Genomic DNA, 24050 nt, shown 5'->3' with positions numbered 1-24050 from the left:
TTTAGTGGTTCATCAAGCAACCCTATCATATAGTTAAGTAATGTGTATTATTGATGGTATCGAGAATACCAAATAAGAATTTTTGGATGATCAGACTCCTATGGTCAGAGAAAAGGAGATCAAGCTATTTCTATTCACCATGAAATATCATGCAGTTGATTTAAGGCTTAGGTATCCAGAAATCAAGGGGGAACAACAGGTAATAGGTATAGTTGAAAAATATTTAAACATTTATGTTCTATTAGATTTTAAAAATTTATTTCCTATTAGATTTAAAAAATTTATTTTCTATTTATTTTTTAACCAAAATTAAGATTTGTATTTTCTATGAGGGAAAATGTCCATAAAGTCCTACTCAAATTCTTCACTGTGACAAGGAGACAATCTTGGGTTCCTGAAGGCTACACCGGGAAGATATAAGCTCTGGCATCTTTTATCAAGATTAAAAGGTTTTAAATACAATCCCAATGATAAAGTAAATCTGCCAATATCTCAGAACCGAGCAACTAAGTTTATTGCCAGCAGGTGGGCTTCTAGGGGATTTAGTTCTTTGGCCATAACAGCCTGTGAAAGGAAAATTAAACATGTCTCTCAGGTACTAGGGTAGAACGTTAGAAAGTGGGACAGGGAATGCTAATAATCACACTTTTTTAAAGCTCATTTATAATATCAACTGTTGGTACTCTAAATCTTTATCTGACCAACTTAACTGGCATCATTAAAAGAAGTGAGTCATATCAATACCAACATTTTCACAAAAAAGGAAAAGAGAAGAGAAACTAAGTTGGACTGCTTTTCCCCTGCAACAGGTCCATGTCTCCTTATCCTGTGATTCTTGTTCATATTCTTTAAAAGAACCTCCACAGAAGACCCAGAAAATGTGTGCCTTCCTCAGAGTCGTCACATTTCATGGGTCCTGGAGCAACATTTTGCCAATCCACCTGTTGTCTCACACTTGGAACTATACTAATGGCTTGCCTACCTTTCTCATCATACACTTCCTGGATGATATCTCTTATGCTATTTCCTGTGTGTTGTTTATAACTGCAAATAAGATGAAGCCTACTTGTTTCAGACTATACCTTTCCACTATCCTTTGGGTCGCCTCCAATTTTGACTTTTTTTACTTTTGATGCATCAAGATGCACAAACACACAACATTACAGGGAGAACATTAGGGTTAAAAAGATGGAATTTTTGTTTTAGAGAACAGCTTGGGTTCATTGGTAGAGTGAGGGTAACAAAAATGCCGGTATAACCTTAACCTGCACCATCAAACGTATGGTGTCTGAGAAACAATAATCTTTTTGTGCCTAGAATACAGCATGCATTTGTGTTGCCACATGCTAAGAGGAAGATAGACAAGAACAGAGTATAATCAGAGAACCAGAATGGAAAAGTTTCTCTTACAGGTACATAAGCTTCTGCATATATTTCTGGGATTGGGGACAACTCCTAGATTATACAATTGACCTTTTCTCTTTGGACTCCAGAAACCAGCCTACTTGTTCTTTTTCTCACCTGCTAACATCTGTTCTTCTACTGGGGTTTTTCTCCTTTCTGGCTAACTCTTGAATGGAATGAATTTTCATAGCTTTTGCCTTAATTTCCTATTCTTAAAACACACACACACACACACACACACACACACACACACACGCATGCACACATTCACTCTTTTTTCCTCTCCCAAATTTAGGAAAATTTTTTACTACTAGTAATAGGAAAATAAACAAGGGTAAAAACAACAAACACTTGCCTTAGGACCATGACTCTTCTAACTCAATTCAACACTCTTCCATCTTTGTAAGGTTCTGTGCTGGGCATTGGGGAAAGACAAGATGGCACAGTTCTGGCCCTCAAGGAGCTTACATTCTACTTGGGGCTACATCAAGTACAATGGTATGTAAATAGAGAGTAATCTGAGGAAGGGGAGAGGAATTACACCACTGCTCTTGTCTTGAGAAAAGCCATCTTAAATATATTAGCCATGCCTGACAGAATGACCAGGATGTTAAGGAATCTGGAACCCATATCATATGAGGAACAGTTGACAATTGCAAGATCTAGGGATGTTTAGCTTAGAAAAGAGATTAAGGAGAACCATGCTAGCTGTCATCAAATATTTGGAAGGCTGTTACAATATAAGAGGAGGGTAGAATTAGGACAACTGAATACAGGCATACCTCTTTTTATTGCTCTTTGCAGATACTGTGTTTTTTACAAATAGAAGGTTTGTGGCAAGCCTGCTTTGAGTAAGTCTATTGGCATCATTTTTCCAACATCATGTGCTCACATCTTGGTAATTCTCACAATATTTCAAACTTTTCCATTATTACCATCATATCAGTGATATTTGATATTGATTGTTTTGGGGCTTCATAAACCATGTCCATAGAAGGCCTCAAACTTAATTGATAAATGTTGTGCATTCCGACTGCCTCACCAATTGACTGGCTATTCTTCTATCTCCCTCTCCTCGGGCCTACCTTTTCCCTCAGACACAATATTGAAATTAGGCCAATTAATAACCCTACAATTGCCTCTGTGTTCAAGTGAAAGAAAGAGTCGACTGCTGTGGCAAACTTCCTTGTTGTTTTATTTTAAGAAATTGCCACGGCCACCTCGCCTTAAGCAACCATCACCGTGATAAGTCAGCAGCCATCAACATCAAGGCAAGACCTTTCACCAGCAAAAAGATCACAACTCCCTGAAGGCTCAAATGATGCTTAGCACTTTTTAGCAATAAAGTATTTTTAAATTAAGGTACATATATTTTTTTAGACATAATACTATTGCACACTTAATAGACTACTGTATGGTTTAAACACGACTTTTATATGCACCAGGAAATCAAAAAATTCATGTGACTCACTTTATTGCCATATTTGCTTTATTGCGGTGGTCTGGAACTGAACCCGCAATATCTGAGATACGCCTGTGGAAATCAGGGGAGGCAGATTTCAATTCAACATAAGGAAGAAATCTCCAAAGATTAGCGCTGGTTAACAATGAAATAAGCTACCTTCTGAAGTAAAGCATTCCCTTTCATTAGAAATGTTCAAGGAAATGCTGAATAGTCACAATCATCTCTCAGAGTAATATTAATTTCTATATTGGATGGGATTTTGACAAGATGACTTCCTTTGAAATGCTGATTCTATGGTTCTAAGTGATTTACACAAGGTCACAGTGACAACTCGGTTCCCCTTCTGACTCTTAAGAGTTCAGTGCTCACATGACACTTAACTCTTAGTCCATACCCTCAATATACAATGTTTATAAAATCTTAAAAATTACTCCTGAGGAGGCTGGGGGAGGAAGGAATAGGATACTATAATACTTTAGAAGGTAGAATTTTAACGTTCCATTAACTTTTTATTTTTGTTAATTAAAAACTATTCCCAATGACCAAATTTTGAAACAACCAAAATTTTAGTTTAGTATTTACCCTCCTTGATTTTGCCCTTAAGAAAATCAAGATGCCATGTGACATTACTTTGCTTACTAGCTTAGTCACCTCATAATAACATTTTAAATATGAAAACTATAATTGAAATAAGCTGGCAACAGACATTTCAAAATGCTACCACTAAGCATTAAGTACTCCAGGCAATGCTAAAATCAAAAGTAGTTGCATAAACTACTCATCAGAATACTGCTGATAAAAAAATAAAATAAAATCCTTAGAAGACTAAATGTAACGATACATGGTGAAGGAAACAGAACTAGAAGAACAATATGTACAATGACCATAACAATGTAAATTAAAAAACGTAAACACAAAAAAGCCAGCTTAAAAGAAATGAGCAATATTGTTTCCAGAAAATTAACTGATGATGAAATAACTTTCCTCTTCTTGGTAGAAGAGATGGGGGGAACTATGGGTACAGAATGTTGTAGACAGTATCAGGGTTATTGTGTTGATTCATTTGCTTTGCTATCTTTCTTTGTGATATGAGAGGATCCCTTGTTTGGAGGGTGGGGTATAGAAGGAGGATAGGGGAGGAAGAGAATATGTAGTAAAGAAAAAAGTGCAACTATGTTGAGATAATCATACCTTCTGCTTTTGAAGTACTTGGATTGTTGATTTCTATGATTCTCTCAGGTTCATTTCTGTGTTCTCTTCCTGCAGGGCCCTTTCCTGCTGTAAAAGAAGATAAATGTGATGCATACACAGCTGGATCTTTATTAGTATGGATAAGGAATCCCTTGAAGTGGAAGCATGCATTCAAAACCACATTATTCGAAGCTATAATTAGGTAAAATATAATAATTTGCAGTTTCAATGAAGCATAAAATAGAGTACCCTTTGGGCACGGCTAGCTTTGCAACCAAAACCAGGTGACTCCTGGTGCTTTGGACTTCCTTTCTCTTACCTGCCCAAAGGTGTAGAATCCCCTGAAGTGGAAGCATGCATTCAAATCCATACTATTCGAAGTTATAATCATGTCAAATATAATAATTGCTTCTAGCTCCTTGGAAATATGCAATGGGAATTTGAATAATACAACTGCTTTGGGGCCTTTGTTCACACTAAATGGGGACCAGCTTTATACATCCTTGAATAAAATGTTCACATCATAAAATAATTTAATATTCATTGAAATACAAAGAAATTATTTTTATACCAAGGCAGCTCACTAAGCAAAATACTCTGAGAATACAGATATTGTAAGCCCAGCATCAAGGAAGAAAGTAATTAATACCTGATAACCACCAGGATAATGGATTTGGAGCTTCCACTGCCACCCCTTCATTTTAGAGAAAAGGAGACTAAAGCCACTTGCTTGAGGTCACAGGGGCCATTTTATCCCAGGTCTTATGACTTCAAATCCAGGACTCTCTCCACTATATCGTGATACCTCTTGTCATACCAAGTAGTTAGTAATCAAATTATTCTCGACAGGGGAAAAAACCCAATTGTGATATATTCCTTTACCAGAGAACCCTGGAATCATGGCATGTTCAAGCTAAAAGGAGCCTTAAAGGCACCCAGACGAACCACAACTTTGGCCAGGTAAGAGAAAGGAAGTCCAAAGGACCAGGAGTCACCTGGTTTTGGCTGCACAGCTAGCCATGCCTGAAGGCTACTCTATTTTAGGCCTCATTGAAACTGAAAATAAGTCCCAACTTCTAAAAAAAAAGTCACTTAATAAGAACTATAGTTTATTTTTTTTTCAGTGTAATAATAGTATCTTGGAATTGGAAGGGATTTCAGAGGTCCCAGACTCTTGCCCACAACATCCCTGACCCAAGGTTATCCAGCCTTTTTTTGAAGATTTCTAGAAGAGGGAGACTCCCTACTTAACCACTAAATTTCTAAACCAGCTCTAATTGTTCTTCTTTACACTGAGCCTAAATCTGCCTCTGAAACTTCCACCCTCTAGGGCCAGACTTCCAAAATTGAGCAGACTGAGTTCAGTCATTGTGTTCTGGCTTGTAGAAATAATTTTAGATCCCAGTTCTTTCATATGATATATTAACTATCCCTCCAAGGTTTGTTTCATCGGCAGATCTGATGGTATGTCATCTAAGCCTCTATTTAAGTTTCTGATAGAAATTCTGAATTGTATGGAAAGCACGCCACTAGAGACTCACTTCCAAGATAATATCAATCAACTAATGATTATTCTTTGGATCTGACCATTCAGTCAGTTCCATATCCACTTTGCTATATGTAAGCAGCCTAGGACATCAGAAAGAGTGCCAAAAAGGGAGTCACAGAAACTGAGATTAAATCTCAGCTTTGTCACTTATTAACTGTGTGACCTTAGGCAAGTAATTTAACCTCACTAGGGTTCAGTTTTCTCATCTGTAAAATGAGAGCATTGCACTAGATAAGTTCTCGACTGCCTTGCAGCTCTATGAGTTCTATGAGATCTATGAGTTAGGGGTTTTTACTTAGAAGTTATCATCTGAGGTTTGTTTGATGTTAAATCTTTAAGAGGCAGCATGGTAGGAAGGATAAGGCAGTGGGCTTGAGGCTGGACAGGCCTGGGTTCAAATCAGATACTACCTATGATAACCCTGGGCACGTCAATAACCTCTCTTGGTCTTACGTTTCCTTATCTGTAAAATGAGGGGGTTAGACCAGATGACTTCTAAGATCCCTTCCAGCTCTAAATCCAAAGTGCAATGATGCAATCTAGTCTGCACCTCTCCCTTTTGTCCACATGGGTAGCAAGAAAGACTTTGTTAAGTGGCCTGCTGAAATTCAGATACACTATAACATTTTGCAAATCTACCAGTCTAGCAAAAAAGATGAATATCACTGTGGGACACTATGCTTGATGAAGCTGGCCTTATGACACTATCCTTTCTAAATATTCTCAAAACATCTCTTTAATAATAGATTATGAAACTCTGCCAGGAACTGAAGTCAGGTTTGCCAGTCTACAGTTTGCAGATTCCACCCTCTTCCCTTTTGGGAAAATAGGAACATTTGGCCTTCTCTATGATTCTTAAGAGATCACTGACAACAGCTCAGTAATCACATTTGTTAGTACACATCTGAGTACCCAAGAACGTAGTTTGGCTCAGTTTGGACACTTGGAATCAGTTAATTGCTCTCTACCACCCGACTTATTTTTGTTTTCAACTTAAGTGGTGTGGGTCCTCTGGAGATCCCTGAGATCCTTTCAGGGGATCCATGGGGTAAAAGCTATTTTTATAACACTAAGACATTTAAATTTCTAATGTATAAATATGAATATAATCCACATAAATAAAATCTCTTTGGTGGTGGTGGGGGGAGTCCTCAAAAATTTTTAAACGTGTAAAGAAAAGGGTCCTGAGACTAAAAAGTTTGAGAACCATAGACATAAAGGAACTATTGATGCTGACTTGTAAACATGGCTACAGGTTATCTACAAACTTTAAATTACTAAGTGACATTGTAAATGGGAAAAAAAAAACTCAGAAGAACCAGGCAAAGAGCAGGATTGAGAAAACTTTTGGTTGAACCCATAGGAAACATTTAAAACTATTTATTAACTGTGTCATGTGCAAATAGTATTGATGTACATATAAATATTGCAGAATTTTAGCATTATTTTCACACTTACTAATAAGAGGAAATGTGTTTATATACAATGCACACATGTCCACAGCCATCCAACCTCCTTATACTTCAAATTCAGAGATGATCACTGTCTCCTGGCATGCGAATAAAAAGTCCTCACAATTCCTTCAATAGTTTTTTGTGGTTTCATTGGTGTAGACATTCCCTCCACCTAGGCAGATGCAATTTCATACTTTCTGATCCCTTATAATTCCTATTTATGTCTCCCCATAAATCTCTAATTTGTCAGTCTTCTGTCTACCCAACGTGTTTGTGGCTCTTTTAAAAAAAAAATCACACCCATTTGTATTCTGTTCCCCTCACTGCTTCTTCACTTTGAACAAAACACTTTTATCTTCATTTAACTTCTAATACCTTTATCTGTTCTGTATCAGCCATACTAGCTATGATCTGAAACAGGGCCCTTATGTCCAAATCACTGAGAAAGTCTTAGTATCTAGAATATCTAGAGTTGGGGATTATGTAATTCCTATGCTCAACCCGATCCTTTTGACATGGCTACTTTGGCTATGGACATAGTTATGGTGTGCCCACTGTTGCTGCTGTTGTTTGTCCTTTGTTCTCAAAGAGGACCATGACATCAGGAAGGTGATGCCATGACATGCAAGTGAATTGGATTTAAGTGAGGGAGGGCTGTGCAAAGTCACCAGCTTCACTCTCTCCTCTGGAGCCATCTCGGTCTAGTGGTGAGATAGATATCAGGACAACTGGAGATGAGCCTGGATGCAGTGGGAGACCTTGGCCTTTTTAAGCTAAAGTCTTTAGTGGGTTTCAGTTTGACTGAGGCAATGCCCATTCAGTGATTAAGGCTAGGTAAGAAATGAGCTAAAAAGTGGCCTCTTTACCTGGTCAAAAAAAAAATCAATTTGGGAGGGAAAGACCCTCAGGGTTTCTGACCAAAACAGAAATAATTGCTATTTATTCACTCTGAGCCAATCAGGGCACAAACAAAGACCACGTTGGGCTTGGCTTGGGACCTATGGTTGGCTATTAGGTCATTTGTAGAGATATTATGTAAACCTCTAAGAGACCTCACTGTCACAGAATTTAAGAGAGAGTGTGGAATAGTAGAATAAACATTTGGGGCAGTTAGGTGGCACAGTGAGTAGAGCGCCAGTCCTGGAGTCAGGAGTATCTGAATTCAAATGCAGCCTCAGACACTTGACACATTTACTAGTTGTGTGACCTTGGGCAAGTCGCTTAACCCCAATTGCCCTGCCTTCCCCCTTGCAAAAAAAAAAATTATCATTTGACTAGGAACCTGGAATCCTGGGTTGTAATTATCACTTGCTAGTTATAAACTGACCCTCGGTTTTTTCATCTGTCATTTACTAGTACTTAATCTCTCTGTGCCTCTGTAAAATGGATATAATACATGCCTTCATGTATGCCAAATGAGACGAAGCCTAAATGAGTACATTGGAAATGTAAAATATCACATAAATACATGGCAACATTAATATAATAATGACATCACATAACACAAACTACAGAGACATAAGCATGACGTAGTGGATAGAGAGCTGGCATTGGAGTTGGAAAGACCTGGGCTCAATTCCTGCCCATCACTCACACTGGCTGGGTGACTCTGGACAAGGCATGAAACCTCTCAATGCCCAAGGCAACTCTCTTGCGCTATGAAGTTTTTATACAAGGTACTAACTTGCACTGGTAGAATGAGTTGCCAACACCAATGAAATGATAGGTGTGGTCTAGACCAAAAAGCAAAACATGGAAATAAAGAGTAAACATAGCTGGGTAAAATTTGTAGGTAAAACAAATTAATAGCTTTTAGAAAAGCCAAAAATAAAATACTAATAGACCAGGAGGCTCACCATACAGAGCTGTCCTAGGCTCCATGCTCTGGGACCTAGATACAGGTAAGACTAAGTTTTAATAAGAGGTTCCTCTAGGATTTTCAATAACCCCTGGGTATCTAAGCTGTAAATGTTAGGGGCAATTAGTGGAATTATTCAATCCATTTTTACGTCTGTATATTATGCTTTCTTAAATGTGTTATTGTGTAATCAAGGGAGAACAATAAAAAAATTTGTTCTTACTTTATTCCTAAACTATATAGTGGTGAATAAAATTTTTTTAAAAATTGTGAAATTTATAAATAATAAAAGATAATCAGCCTAACAGTTTATTTCATTGCATATTTATCATGAATCAAAGGAAAAAGTTATGTGATACTACAAAATATTTCTTTATTCAGTATTTGAGTGTCTCTCTATACACCAAAGGATTAACTGGAAATAAAATTAAAATAACTAAACTGGAATCAATCTTCAAAAACTTGATGTAAATTCTTTAATAATTAAGCAATCTTTATATTATCATCCTACTGCAGAGGTAAAAGAGGAAATATTAAAGTGCTTATGGGTTATGAACATGCAAAGCATTGGACTATAATTACATTAGCACTATCAACTCTGCTACTTAACTGTTTTACAAAATATAGTTTAAAACTTTTTCAGCAACTTAAGTCATTACCATCATTATTATAGGAAAGCATTTACTGAATACCTACGAAGCACATGGAAAAAGTGATATACTCTTTATATAAAGAAAGTTAGCTCCTATCCTGCTCACAGAAGAAAAATTTCATTACAGGTACACATTTTAGAAAGAAAATAATAAAGTTGTATACTGGTTATGTCAGGACTTCCATCCCAAGACCATTCCTCTTTTTACTCCTTTCTTTTCTTACTACTAGGAAATACCTTGATTTCCAGAGCTAAGGCCCAGCAAGCAAGATGAGCTTGGCATAACAACAATCCTTTGCACTAACCTTCTGGATGAACTCTACTGCAGCCAAATTACAGAGCTGGCTCAAACCACCCTAAAGTGGTCCTTAAGTTCAGACAAGCACCTGCAGGAACCACATTACAGTCATGAAGCTTTGCTATGAATACACTTCTTGTCACTAGGGAAACCTGCCTCATTGTTGCTGTTAAACCTCACTGCCTGGTTCTTTGTCTAGCCACAACTAAATGTATCATGGCTTAGCCTCACTGCCTTGGGTCTCCTCAGTCTTAGAAGAGACCCGGGCATGGGTGTTTAGTTTCCTTCCTCCAACAGAATAAAAAAGGCTTTTTGCCTATACCTTCTGTGAGCTATTTGGTTTTATTTTATTTTTTAGAGTTAACAGTTGGTGTATAACCTTTGTGGCTCTTTGGTCAGAGTTGACAGTTGGTAACCTCTTGTGATTCTTTGGTCATTTATTTTCAGAGTCTGACCATTAAGAATCTAATTTCATATTTTTAAAATATATACTCAATGATAAATTAGTAAGTCAGTATTTTTCATGTGTGGCAATCTTTTAAATTAAAGGTGTGCTCTCTCACCTGAAGTATGTGGCTCTTCAGTCACTGCACTCAATATCCTGTCATCTGTTCCCCCTAATGACTTAGGATAAGACTGCTTTGAGGTAATTGCATCACTCTTTGGTGTCACCACAGCATATCGAAGCAGCTCTTCATATTCAGTCTATAAGAAAGCAGTCACCAATAACATTAAGATGGGATTGTGACTTAGACATTTGTTTTTAAAGAAGTCTTCTACCTCAATATGTTAAAATGACATTTATGATCGGATTTTGCATTAATCATCAGGGCTATATCACAGTAAACAAATTTCCTTTGCAGAAAAACAAATTTTAATCTATAAAACCACCCTAACTTTCTTATGCAACAGAGTCCTGAGTTTCTGAATACCTATATCATGCCAACTTAATGATGGTATAACCTAGACATTGCCCCAGAGTGCTCCACATAGAAGAGGCTTATCTACAGCTTGTCAACTGCTGTGGCTTGTCATTACAACACAGAAAGGGAATGAATCCTCTTGAATTCCATACTGCCCTGTGTGAAGCCAAGTTGTCTTTTCTTTTTTTCCAAAGAAAATTTTAAAATTTATTTTGTTAGATATTTCCCAATTAAATATAAAAAATTTGAGTTCCAAATTCTCCGTCTCCTTCTCGTTCCTCTTCACCCCTTGAGGGCAAGGAATTTGATATGAATTATACATGTGAAGTCATGCAAAACATTTCCATATGAATTGCCCCATCTTTTTAATCAAAGTAGGAAGTCTTTTGAACATGAAATTTAAGAGCTATGGAATTTTACCTTGTATGAAGTGAACTTAACAGCTATTTCAATGCCTCGACTCAATTCCTTGCAGAAGTGAACCAAAAAGAGACAGTCAAAAAATTCATTTGAAGAGTGCAAATTGGCTTTAGAGTACATGACTCATTTGGCAATCTGAACAATCTGGGCTAGCCAAAAGCACCAGAAAGACAAAATAGGTCTCTGATAAACTGAAATAGGTGTCATAAAATTTAAGCACTTTACCAAAAGGAGGCTCTCAGGTGCTGACTCAGAGGCTACTTATTTTTAAACTTATAAATACTAATCTGGCAAGCTTGTATATGTCACTGGCAAATTTATAGCACACTAGAAGCAGGGAGGGCAATGGGAAGCATGCTGTTACAAACAGGCACTTAAAAAGAGGGATAAAGTGATAATTCAAAGGATGAGACAGAAAAACAGAAAAAAAAAATGACCTGTAAAAATTATAGCAATTTGGGTAATTTAGTGTATGGGCAAGGAATTCTCCATATATCCTCATGGCTCCTGAAGGTACCACTGTATTATAGCAGATTACAATAAAATTCATATTAACAACCCTAAGTCATCAAGAAAAGTTTAAAGCAGGAAAGTATGTAATTCACTTCAGAATTATTTCCATAAAAAAGGTTTGATATTTGCTTTTAACATTTTAAGACAATATAAAGAAGATTTACTTATATGAAACAGCACATTCTTTAACAATACTAGATAAATGAGGTGTTATTATATTATAGGAATGTAGTTTCTGAGTTGGAAGGAACTTGGAGATGCAAGCATATAAGGAATCAGAAATCTCTACATCGTCTCTAGGAAGTGGTCATCTAGTCTCTACTGAAAATTTCCAGTAAGGGGAAACTGAGCTCTGAGGTAGCTTATTCTACCTACTTTTAGACAACTTTCAATCATTATTGGTAAATTTGTCCTTATATCAAGCCTAAATCTATAGCTTCCACCCATTTTTCCTAATTCTGTCCTCCAGGGTTAAGTAGAATAAACCTAATCCCTCTTCCACATAACAACCCTTCAAATATTTAAAGATAGCAATGATCTCCCCACTAAAGCTTCTTTTTTTCAGACTACACATCTCTAGCTTCTACATCTGATCCCAATATCACATGAGCTGGTTTCCAGTCCCTCATTATCCTGGCTAGTCTCTTCTGAAAACACTTTAGTTTGCCAAAGTTGTTTTTAAAATAACAATAGCTAACATTTATATAATACTTACTATGTGGTAGGCACTGTGCTAAGCACTTCATAATTATTATCTCATTTGATCCTCATAACAACCCTGGGAAGTAGGTGCTGTTATTACCCCCATTTTACAGATAAGAAAACTTAGGCAAACAGAAGTTAAGTGACTTGCCCAGGGTCACACAGTAAATTTCTGAGGATGGATTTGAACTCAGGTTTTCCTGACTCCAGGCCTAGCACTCAATCCACTGTACCACCTAGATACCTTGAAATGTTCCTAAAATGTGGTAATCAGAATTGAAAATAATAAATACTTCACAGGTGATTTCACCAGGACAGAGTTTAGTCACCTTCTTGATTGCAGATAATGTTTCTATGGGTAAAGCCTAATCCTAGTTTTTTTGTGCTGCCCGTCAAAATGTTAATTCTTGTTGAACTTAGAATCCATTAAACTTTCCCAGACTGTTAAGAGGGCTTGCTTCTGGATTGTAGAGATCTTGTTGAAGGTTATGACTTATTTTGGAACAGTGATAAGGAAAGTGGTATGTAGAATTACGAGGTTATTATATATTGAACGGAATTCATAAGGCACAGGATACCATGGTCAAATAAATGAGCTAGTATTTTAACTTTTTGAATCTAAGGAGTTCTAGATTCTCATACCCTTTAGCTTTCTCATGCATTTAGGCATATACAATAAGGTACTAGGTTCCCCCACAAAAACCAAGTCACCACCACTGAAATTGACCAGAACCTCCCAGGAAGACTGGCTACTCACACTGTGTAACTGATCTAGGAGTGTCAATAGAGGTGCTTCCTGTTCTACCTTGTCTTCTAGTTCACTGATTCTCAACTTCTACAATTAGAGATCCCTTGTTTCCTCTTATGGAGACTTTAATGCTTATGAAAGTGAAATATGCCTGAAATTTTTAAGTAATTTAAGCTTTAGTGGAACAAGGTAATTAGATTCTTTCCAGCCAAACAGAAAGATGAACAAAGGAAGAGGGCTCTGTTTATGCAATGCTTTATTTTCCTCACAACAACCTGATGAAGCAGGGAGTACAGAGAGTATCAGCCCAATTTTACTGAAAAAGAAACTGAGGCTCAGGGAGGTGAAATGACTTACCAGAAAGAAATGCAATGAAACACTGTGAAGTAAAGCATTATTCTGAGTTGGCCTCATGCACAGTTCAAGTTTAATTTTACCATTTCACTAAATTGTTCAATAATACAGGTCTATCTTCCTACTATTTTTCAAATGCCCAATTCAACAATAGTAACCAAGAGAATAATTTCAATTTCGCAAAGATCTTTCTATAGCTCTCATTCATTTTACAGGACTAATGGGGACTCCTCCCTACATATAGGTAACCAAGTCTATGCACCTGTAGAAGCTACAAAACTTACATACTATACTGGGATAAGTGTACAATGATAAAAGTGCTTCCTTTTAAAATTCTATTTTGGTGTTGTTTTTATTGGTGCCACTGAGGCACAAACCTATATTTAGAAATTTAGAAAAGTAAAATATTTTACATAAAGTCACATCCTCCATAGTCAACGTATATGATCTCTCTACTGGATCCAGTGTAGGCAGCAGAATGTGTTGAATGTCATAGCAACAGAGATAAGAATGTAAAGCTGGAACACTCTTAGAATTTGTGACATCACAATTTTGAGTGGTTTGGCATTTTTTATGATTTTCATTTGCACTAAAAGCTGAAGTGGCATTTCTGACAGAGCTAAATACTATCTTCTTATAAATTTATTTGCATGTAATGTATTATAATGTCTCAGGACTCTCAAATCAATAAACAAACTTTAGGTGCCTGCTATGTGCCAGGCACTGTGTTAGGTTCAACTAATTTATCAGTTTAAGCCCCAAAAGAGGGAGAGAGGAGAAGTAACGCTGTTTTCTGAAAAATAAAAAAAACAAATAGAGATATGAAGTTTAATAGATAATTTACTGAGCTACAAATTATAGTGGTAGATAAAGCTCTACTGAAATGAATTAAACCAGGATTCAACAAACTGGTTTGGATTAAAGAATTTAAAAGGTAGGTGAATTTTCCATCTTTTTAGGGATTTATGGCTTAATGAAGGCAAAAAAAAATGTTCATGCACCACTGATGAGGTACATTAGATTTTATGTGTAAATGAACATAGTACTTTAAATATACACAAGAGAACTCTCCCTTCCCACCTTAGCTTGTTGGGGTTTTTTTCCTCCCTGTAAATGACCACCTTCTCCATTTTCAGAAGAAAAATGTTGTGAATTGAGGATTCCTGAGTTCTCCTAGGAAGCTGGAGTAGAATCATCATCAAGGACCCAGAAATCAAGTGGGGGAGATAAGACTCCTATATAGATAACTACAGCACTAGTAGAATGTGACAAGTATAGAGGAGAAGTACAAGAAAAATATTATGTCAGATTCACATGGGTAGAGGTCCTTTTTGGCTGGAGAGGTGGGGCAGAAATCAGGCAAGGCCCTTCACATGTGACTATCCTCACCAATGAAATGAAAGAATTTTTAAAAGTAGGGACAGAAGAAGAGAATACCAGGTCAGATAAGCTCACACACAGCTACTTGGCTACAGTAAGGTAGTCATGCTTTGGAGGGCTTTGAACACAAGGGAAAAGAGTTTGTATTTTACTAGGCAGACAGTGAGGAGGTAGGTAAGGAACTGTAATTTAAGTATTGTTCATTAGAAAGATTACTTTAGCAGCACTATAAATATGAAAATGAAGAAGTGAGGAAGAACTACTGGAAGAAAGAGGATTATTAATATCGATCAAGCAAATGGTAATTAAGGCCTAAATTACAAGAAGGGGACAGATAACAATACTGTTGAGTTAGAATGGAATCAACATATTCCCCTGCACCTCTTTTCACACAGCTTGCTTTCCTCCTTCCTGTTTTAAAAAGGAAAACAGTGTCTCCTAGCTGTATGGTAAGGGTAAAGCTCCCCTGGTGGGATAATGCCACTATGCCAAATACAATACCTATTCCAAGTATAAGATGCCATGATAAAAGTATTAGGTGCCACAGTAACCTAACACATGGCATTTGCTGAATCTTAGAAGGAATAAATTAAGCTGGCCTTCCTTCATGATTCCTATAAAAGCTATTAAAGGTTCAGAAGATATTAACTCTGACCTACCTGAAGATCTGAAGAAACCGAATTGTCTGGATCACTGTCTCCTGGCAAAGCTGGAGCTGAAGCTTTCTCTTCGTCTGAGGACATCCTACATAGAACTGTAAAAGAGTAGATGTTAACCTTAGTTTCCTCTGGGTTTAAATAAAATAATTTCAGTTAAGTGCAGTAAAATTATACATAACAATGTATGTTAATGTTAATTTATGGTCTAATTATACAGAGCTAACCTGGCATCTAGAGGGAAGATAAGACTACCACATATGAAAATTTTGTCAGTGTGGCTACTCCTTCCAGTGACACAGATTACACTCCCTCTGAAACTCAATAAACAATCCTGAAGAGATAAAGAGGTTCATCAATCAACCTGGTGACCTTTTGGAACATAGTGAGGAGGGTCCTTAGATGACAGACATGGAGTTTAACATTAGGCTTGCATTTGAAACTTTTTCAGCTCTATAGGACTTTACAGAACTAGCCTGGCATAACTTTGAGAATATCCTCACCACAATGAGGCATTGAAGTAAAGACATTATGGAAGTAATCATAATGATGATAAATAAGAAAAATTCAACACAAGAGATGAAACAAGGCAATATATATTTAACTACCAAAGGAATAGTAAAGGAACTAAGTATTCCAGTGAAGTTGAAATGAGGAGGGAGAATCTGTGGGCTTTAGATTGCATGACAAAGAAGAGTTTAAACTGGATCTTGGAGGATGGGCATCATCACCATCTCATTAGGAAGATCTACATACAGTAGGTTATGAAGGATATAGATGGAGATTTCTGATTTTGTCCATTTTAATTAAGTATTCAACTAAAGAAGTCCTGAAGTAGCTAGTTCAACAAAAGTCAAAGCAGAGTGCCTTCTAAAATGAAAATTCAATTCACAGTAGATGGCATTCATCATTAATGGTAGAAAGGAAGAGAAATTCCACATTGATATCAATTAGCAAAATTTTCTACTTTACCATTAGAGTAGGTAGGAGGTAGGTAGCTCCTTACCTAGCCTAACTAATTGTAACATTATTCTTTAAGGCCATTTTTTCTTACGTTGTTCTAAACCTGGGTTGGGCATCAAGGATGCCCACTCAGATGCAGCAGCAGATTATTGCAAGGGTTCAGGTATGAGGTGTTGAGGGCTTGCACTAGAGTGGTAGTAGTGTCAGAGAAGAAAGAGGGACATGTTGCAAAGGTGGAATTGACAGGCCTTGGCAACAGATTGGATATGGGCAAGGGATGGGCATGGGGGGGGATGAGAGATAGTGAGGAATCCAGGATGACTCCTAGGTTGGGAGCCTGAGGGACTGGGGGGATAGTGTTGCCCTCTATATTTACAGGGAAGGCAAGAGCTAGGCAGAGTTTAGGGGGAAAGATAATGAGTTCCACTTTGGGCACATTGAGTTTAAGATGTTTGCTGGACATCCAGTTCATGATGTTTTAAAGGCATCTGGAGATGAGAGACTGGAAGTCAACAGAGCAAGATAGGGAGATTGGAGAATTATCAGAATAGAGATGGTAATTAAATCCATGGAAGCTGATGAGATCCCCAAGTGAAGTGGTATAGAGGGAGAAGAGGGTCCAAGACAGAACCCTGATGGACACCTATGGTTACAGGGCATGATTTGGAAGAGGATACATCAGAGGAGACAGAGAAGCAGTGGTCAGATAGGGAGGATGAGAATCAGGAAAAGGTAGTATCCCAAAAACCTAGAAGAGAGGATGAAGGAAGAGAGAGTGAGCAATAGTGACAAGTCACAGAGATGTCAAGTAGAATGAGTATTGAGAAAAGGCCATTGGATTTGGCAACTGGAAGATCATAAAGTAATTTTGGAAAGAGCAGTTTGAGTGGAATGATAATAAGTGAACTAGCAGAGCTATTTAAACTGTGGTAAATTCCAGAGTTTCTAGCTGTGCTGTGCTGAGGAGCACATTTTGTTCCAGCAGTAATTTTGCCATTTATCTGGCTAGTCATACAAATTCAGACTCTCAAAAACAGGAACGTGGGTTAAGACAAGGCAGAGGACATAGTTCTCCAACTTGAAGTGTTTCAGTCTCACAACAGAACTGTGGAAAATCAATGAGCTTTCAGTGAATCTGAAAGTCAGTATAAGAAACTTCAACTAAGGATGCTGGGAATTGTTTCAAACAGTTCAACTATATTATTATACATGTTCTCATGACCTTTAAGAGTCACGAACAAACACCTTTCATGTCTTCTACTATTGTGTTGGGGAGAGGTAAGACCCATTTTTCATAGGAACTTTGGGGATAGGTCAATTAGCATCTTATAAATGAATTGGCTCCTTTCCTTTTCCATGCTAGAATCACAAGAACACCAAGTATAACAAGATTAGTCTGGCAGCAGAGCACATAATTACATATCTTAGTCTTGCCCTGTAAAATAGGAAAGTAATTTGTCATAGATGTTCCTTTGAGTCAACTTAAATGACCATAGGAGCCACATATGAGAACTCTTCTGTTCTCCTCAGTCCCTCTAGGAAAAAAAAAAAGATGGGATCTCTGACTTGTTTAGGAGTAGAGATAACTTTCCCCTTTTTCTGAGGACACTGACTACTGCATACATTCATTCTACATTTGTTCAAGATCTCAGGGATTATTTGCAGGTGATGTAATCTTTTTGTGCCATAAGAATCAATGAAAAGGTTTCAGAAAAACCTGGCAAGGACTTGTGTGAACTGATACAGATTGAAGTGAATCGGACCAGGAGAATAATTTGATATAATTACAACAATGTAAATAAAAGCAACTTTGAAAGATTTAAGAATTCTGATCAATACAATGATCAACCACGCCACCCACTTCTCGCACCTTGAGTGATGGGCTCATGGGGCAGAGTGATGGATTTTTGGACGTGGCCAAGGTGGGAATTTGTTTTGCTTGACTATGCAGGTTACAATGGTTTTCTTCTTCCTTCCCTTCTCCCTCCTACCTCCTATTTAAAAAAAAAAATCTTTTAAAAGGACAGAAGCAAAAACAAAAAGGCAGAAGGTCATACACACTAGCAAGGTGGCTTTTAAAGTTACATGTTGACTTACTATGTTAAATTTCCTTAACAGAAAAAGGAAGGAGTATGTAATAGGGATATACAGTTTCATGTACAATCCTCTTTTCCTATGCTAAGTTGTATATGGAAGTGCTAATTTTACTTGGTGTTTGTTAAGTTCGGAATAAAAAATAATATAAATTATTGATGTCCCAGTGTTCAGGGTGAGAGGACAGGGAAGGAAGTCTTCTGTTTGAAATTATGTATCAATCTTCTGAGGCTGCTTACTTTTTCTTCTTGGAGATGACTTTTCCCTCCAGTTTTAAATTTAGGAAATTTAAAGATTATAGCAACAGCTCCTCACAGATTCTTTGTATGTTTGCTGGGCTGGTTACTGTGTAGCCTGTTTTAGAAACTAAGTAGATTTCATTCTCATTTCCATCTGACAGTTTTGTCTCAGAAAATTGTCTAATAATCATAATTTTCAACAAGTTTCATAGAATACCCCTGATCCCATCCATTAGAAAATACACAAAAGCTCATTTGGCCTACTGTCGACTTTCTTTAAAAAGTCCTTTTAGTTTTGCTTCCATTTCATTTGGCCTCTATAGTAACTGACACTGGTGCTTGACTAGTCCTTCCCTGGTGCTTCTTCCTTTTTCTACGTAGCTGTTTTGCTAGGTAAACTCTCCATCCCATTTTAATTCAACAATGTCTCTTGTATCTGTGTCCTTTTCATTTTCACAGCACTGCTGTTGTTCTGGCCCTCACTGCCTTTTACTAGGATTACTGCAGGAGTTTCTTCACTGGTTCAGAAGAATCCAGCCTCTCAGCTCTCCAATCTACCTGATACAATATTGTCAGATTTATCTTCTTATAGCACACTTCCAGTCGTAACACTCGCTTGCCCATAATGCCTCCCCAGTGTCTAAAGGTCCAAACTCTTGAATGTAGCATTCAAAGTCCTCTAAAATAAGCTTCCAGCTTTTTTTTAAAAGGCCTCATCTCACTTCTCTAAACAGACATAAACTTCAGCTAAACTGCATTATTCATTTTACTCTTAACACATCCCATGCCTTCCTCATTTCCGTCATGGCATCACCTCCCTGATGTCACCGTCCCCTTTGAGAAGGAAGGACAAACAACAACACCTTTGTTCATATTGTTCTTTCTGCCTGGAATGTCCTCCCCCACTGCATCTGTCTAAATCCTATTTGTATTCAAAGTCCAGCTCCCATACTGTTTCTTACATGAAAACCTTCTCCATCTCCCTAACAGTAAAAGATCTCTTCCTTCTCTAAATCTCCAATGCACTGGGTTTACATCTCTCATATGCTACCTTGTACCATAGGCATTTGTCTACTAGCAAAATGCCTTGTTTTATATATTAAAAAATGAATCTCCCAGTTGATGACTTCCTCTATGTGGCAGCCTCTCTAGACTTTTGCCAATCCCCTTTTCATAAGAAAGATTAATCTGGGCAGTATGCCAGGTATTCCTGATTTCATCCCCTTCTGTCTTCTCTGTGATCTGACTCCATCAATCATTCTCTGCCTCCTTCCCTCTCTTTTAGCCTCCCTCTTATCCTTCTTCTGAGTTCTTCTCTCTCTTCTCTAAAATATGGTTATTTTTCTCCTACCCTAAAAAAGTCTTTCCTTCACCCTCCTGTGATATCCCATGCACCCAAAGTATCATCTTCTTTATTCCCACTGCTGCTAAACTTCTAAAAAAAAAAAAGCAGACTACGTTTGCTGCCCCTGCTTTCTCACTTCTTCATCATCCTTCGATGCCATGAAATCTGGCTTCTGTATCTATGACAAGAGAAATCACCCTCTCTGAGGTTGGTAATGACTCCCTTATCACCACATCTGTTGGTCTTTTTTCTATTCTCATCCTTGGCTTCTCTCTTTATAGTAATAATAGCTAACATTTATACAGTGTTTCTATGTGCCAGGAATGTTAAGCCCTTTACAATTATTACCTCATTAGCTTCTCACAACAACCCTGGAAAGTAGATGCTATTATTATCTTCATTTTACAGATGAAGAAATTGAGGCAAATAGAGGATAAGTGACTTTCTCAGGGTCACAAAGCTAGTTTGTACCTGAGGCTAGATTTGAACTCCAGTCTTACTTACTCTAAGGCATCCTACACACTCCTCTGCAATATCTGGGTGTCCCTAGTATCTGACACTGTGAACCATTCCTTTATCGAAATTCCTCCCCTTTCTCTTCCATTATTATACTTCTTCCTCTTTTTCTGTTCATTTCTTCTATTATGGTGGGAGAGGGGAGTGGGGAGGAGGAAAGGTGAGGTGTCACTTTAATCTATTTCTGCTCCTAAAATGTAAATATTTCTCATGGTTCTGTCTTGAGACATTCTTCTCTCTCACATCTCCCTTGGTGATCTTACTTAATCCCATGGTTTCAATTTTCTGTGCACATAAACACACAGACATATAGACACATCTTCACCTCACCAATCTCTTTGCTAAGCCTTAGTCCCTTATTTCAAACTGCCTGCTAGATGTTCTTCCAGTACCTCAAATTTAACATGTCTAAAATGCAACTTGATCAAAGCTCTTGGTTTAAATCCCAGACCTACGACCTGCTAACTATGTGATCTTGGGCGAATCTTTAACCTCTCTGGGCCTCAGCACTCTCATCTGTAAAATGGGGATAATAATAACACTACCCCTTAGGATTGTTGTGAGGATAAAATAAGATATTTATAAAGTGCTTTATACATGCTAGATATTATTACGGGAGGAAGAAAGAATTTGGACTACCCACATCTTCTCTACCATGCCCCCAATAAACTTATCATTGGGAAATCTCATCATCTTGCAAAATCCAATCAGCCTAATTACTCACATCTCATCTTCGCCCTTGGCCCCTCTGACTGGAGAGTGGAATCATAAACTCCTGCAGTTAAGGAAAAGGGACAGGAAAACATCTCATTTCCCTACCCATCTGTATTTATTTTGTATTTCTTTGACTTTTCTCCACCATGTCCGTGTACTTTCACCCTTTCTCTCTCCCCCGTCACTCTCCATTTTGAATTTCAGCTTTCTTTTTTTTTCCAATCTTAAAAATATTATTTATTTTTAGTTTTCAACATTCATTTTTAAAGTTCTAATTTTTTTCTCCCTCCTCCCCTCCCCAAGAAGGCATGCAATCTGATATGGTCAGCTTTCTATTTTATGTCTTCCCCCATTAGTCTGTAAGGTCCTAAACAGCATGAACTTTCTTTTTTAGATTTGTATGCACAATATCTGGCACGAAGTAGGCTGTCAATAAATGATTATTGGGAAATGTAGGTGATGTAATATCAAAATTTTATTAAAAACACCAAAAGGAAACAAGTACTTATTAAGTGTGCCTACTATATGCCAGGGATTGTACTAAGAGCTTTATAAATATTTCATTTTATCCCCAAAACAATCCTGGGAGGTAGGTGCTATTACTATCATTACCATTTTACAGCTGAGGAAACTGAGGTAGACAGAGGTTAAGTGATTTGCCCAGGGCACACACCTACCTAAGCTAATGTCTGTTGTTAAATTTGAACTCAGGTCTATCTGCCTCCAGACCCAAAAGCTACAACAGTGTGATTTTTCCTTATTCTATCTTAACTCCCAGACAAAGAAAGGGAATGGTGAAAAGTGAAACTTCAAACAGTTTTCCCTGATCCAGGGGTTCTTCTTAATTTTGGGGAGGGGGGGGGGGTCTGTGAACTTGGGTTTAAAAAATATACAGACTTCACAGGCATGTCCAAAAACATCTGTCAGATGAAGATCATACTTATTATGCTGCTTGACTTCAGTGTCGGTGGGATAGGGACTGGAGGGAAGGGCAATTTGGAGCTCAAAAATTTTAAAAATGAATGTTAAAAATAAATAGGACCAATTCTATTTTGGTAACTTTTAATATAATCGATTTCCTTTGTAATCATGCATTAAAAACATTATTCTGAGATTTCGCGAGCTGCCATAGAAGGTCCATGACACCAAGAAGAATGGAGATTCCCAGTCCTAACCCAAAACGTCAGGAAAAAAACTAACTTCAAGACCGTAACGGAGAAACCACGAAATTCAACAAAACAATGAATGCCGATCGCTACCACTGGAAGAGCGGAAGAAGGCGGCCCGGGGGATTTAAAGGAAACCCATCACTACGAGGTGACATCATCACCTTCCCCTAACAGGACCCTTTCACTTTACCCCGGGGACCGGGTGGTGACCCCTTCCCCGGACGCAGGCCGGAGTCGTGGGGAAAGGAGAAAGCGCTACCTCGGGTGGGTAGAAGGGCGGCACTTCCACTGCCCGGCAACAGAGCACCAAGGCTGAACGGTGCCCAGGGAGAGAAGGACTTTAAATCCTCCGATACGCTTCCCTCCCAGCCCCGCGGGCCATGTAACCGGACCGATCCCGCTCGGGGGCTCAGAACCACCCACCTGCCAGCCCTAGCTCGTGACCTCCGGCTTCTGGTCCGACTCCGGAGCCGCACACCGGCGTTCACTCCAGAACAGCCCCGGCCCCCTGAAGATACCTGACAGTTTCAAACTGCTAGGAAGAGTTAAAGAGGATCCTGCTGGTTGGCTCTGCGTTTTCAGTAAAATGTCGTCGGATTGGTCAGTTTATTCAGGGGCGGTACCTTTTTAAACACTTGACCCGGCCTCAACCAATAAGGAAAGGAAGTGCGGACGCGAAGGGGCGGGGTTTCGGAGTTCCTTGGTCCAAAGCGTTACTAAGGAAGCTCCGAAGGGTCTTAACGAATCTGGAGTGACCTCGCTGCTGGGCATGCCCAGTGTATTTATTTTTTCTTAGGTTATACCTTTGTAGGCGTGCAAAACCTATTTCCACATTAGTCACATTGTGAAAGAAAACATAGACCAAAAAAAAAAAAAATCCAACAAAAAAACACCACACACACACACACACACACACACACACACACACACACACCCCTCAAGAAAAATAAAGTAAAAAAAAAAGTATGCTTCAATCTGTATTCAGACACCAACGGTTCTTTGTCTAGGGATGGATAGAATTACTCATAAGTCCTTCCAACTCTTGGATGGTTTGTATTACTAAGAATAGCTGAGTCATTCACAGCTGATCATCCTACAATATTGCTGTTACTTTGTACACAGTACATTACACTTTGCATCAGCTCAAGTAAGTCCAGATTTTTCTGAGAGCATCCTGCTCCTCATTTCTTATATAGTACAGAAATATTCCATCATAATCACATACCACAATTTGTTCAGCCATTCCCCAATTGATAGGCACCCCCCAATTTCCAATCCCTGCCACTAGAAAAGAGCTGCAATAAATACCTCCATATATACAGATCCTTTTCCCCTTTGCTTTTTATCTCATTTGGGGTACAGACCTAGTAGTGCTATAAATATTTTCGTATATGTGGGTCCTTTTCCCTTTTTTATGATCTCTTTGGGATGCAGACCTAGTAG

General features: G+C 38.1%; 1 protein-coding gene across 3 annotated transcripts in view; it reads right to left on the bottom strand.

The window, feature by feature from the left end:
* Positions 1–23195, bottom strand: part of POC5 (POC5 centriolar protein) — a 59402-nt gene extending 36207 nt beyond the window's left edge. The window contains exons 1-4 of one of the 3 annotated variants that reach the window (XM_036756460.1): positions 23031–23195; positions 15571–15665; positions 10435–10576; positions 4061–4147 (exon numbers count right to left, since the gene is read on the bottom strand). In XM_036756460.1, the coding sequence (XP_036612355.1) occupies positions 4061–4147; positions 10435–10576; positions 15571–15654 (313 nt within the window). In that variant the 5' untranslated portion in view covers positions 15655–15665; positions 23031–23195. Of the gene's footprint in view, positions 1–4060; positions 4148–10434; positions 10577–15570; positions 15670–23030 lie in introns of those variants that run through there. The other 2 variants (XM_036756541.1, XM_036756619.1) reach the window with 2 other exon arrangements.
* Positions 23196–24050: the final 855 nt, after the last annotated feature.

This window comes from Trichosurus vulpecula, chromosome 1 (assembly GCF_011100635.1).
Source record: "Trichosurus vulpecula isolate mTriVul1 chromosome 1, mTriVul1.pri, whole genome shotgun sequence".
Classification (NCBI taxonomy): domain Eukaryota; kingdom Metazoa; phylum Chordata; class Mammalia; order Diprotodontia; family Phalangeridae; genus Trichosurus; species Trichosurus vulpecula.
The sequence above is the reverse complement of the archived record's forward strand: the minus strand, read 5'-3'. Positions and strand labels throughout refer to the sequence as shown.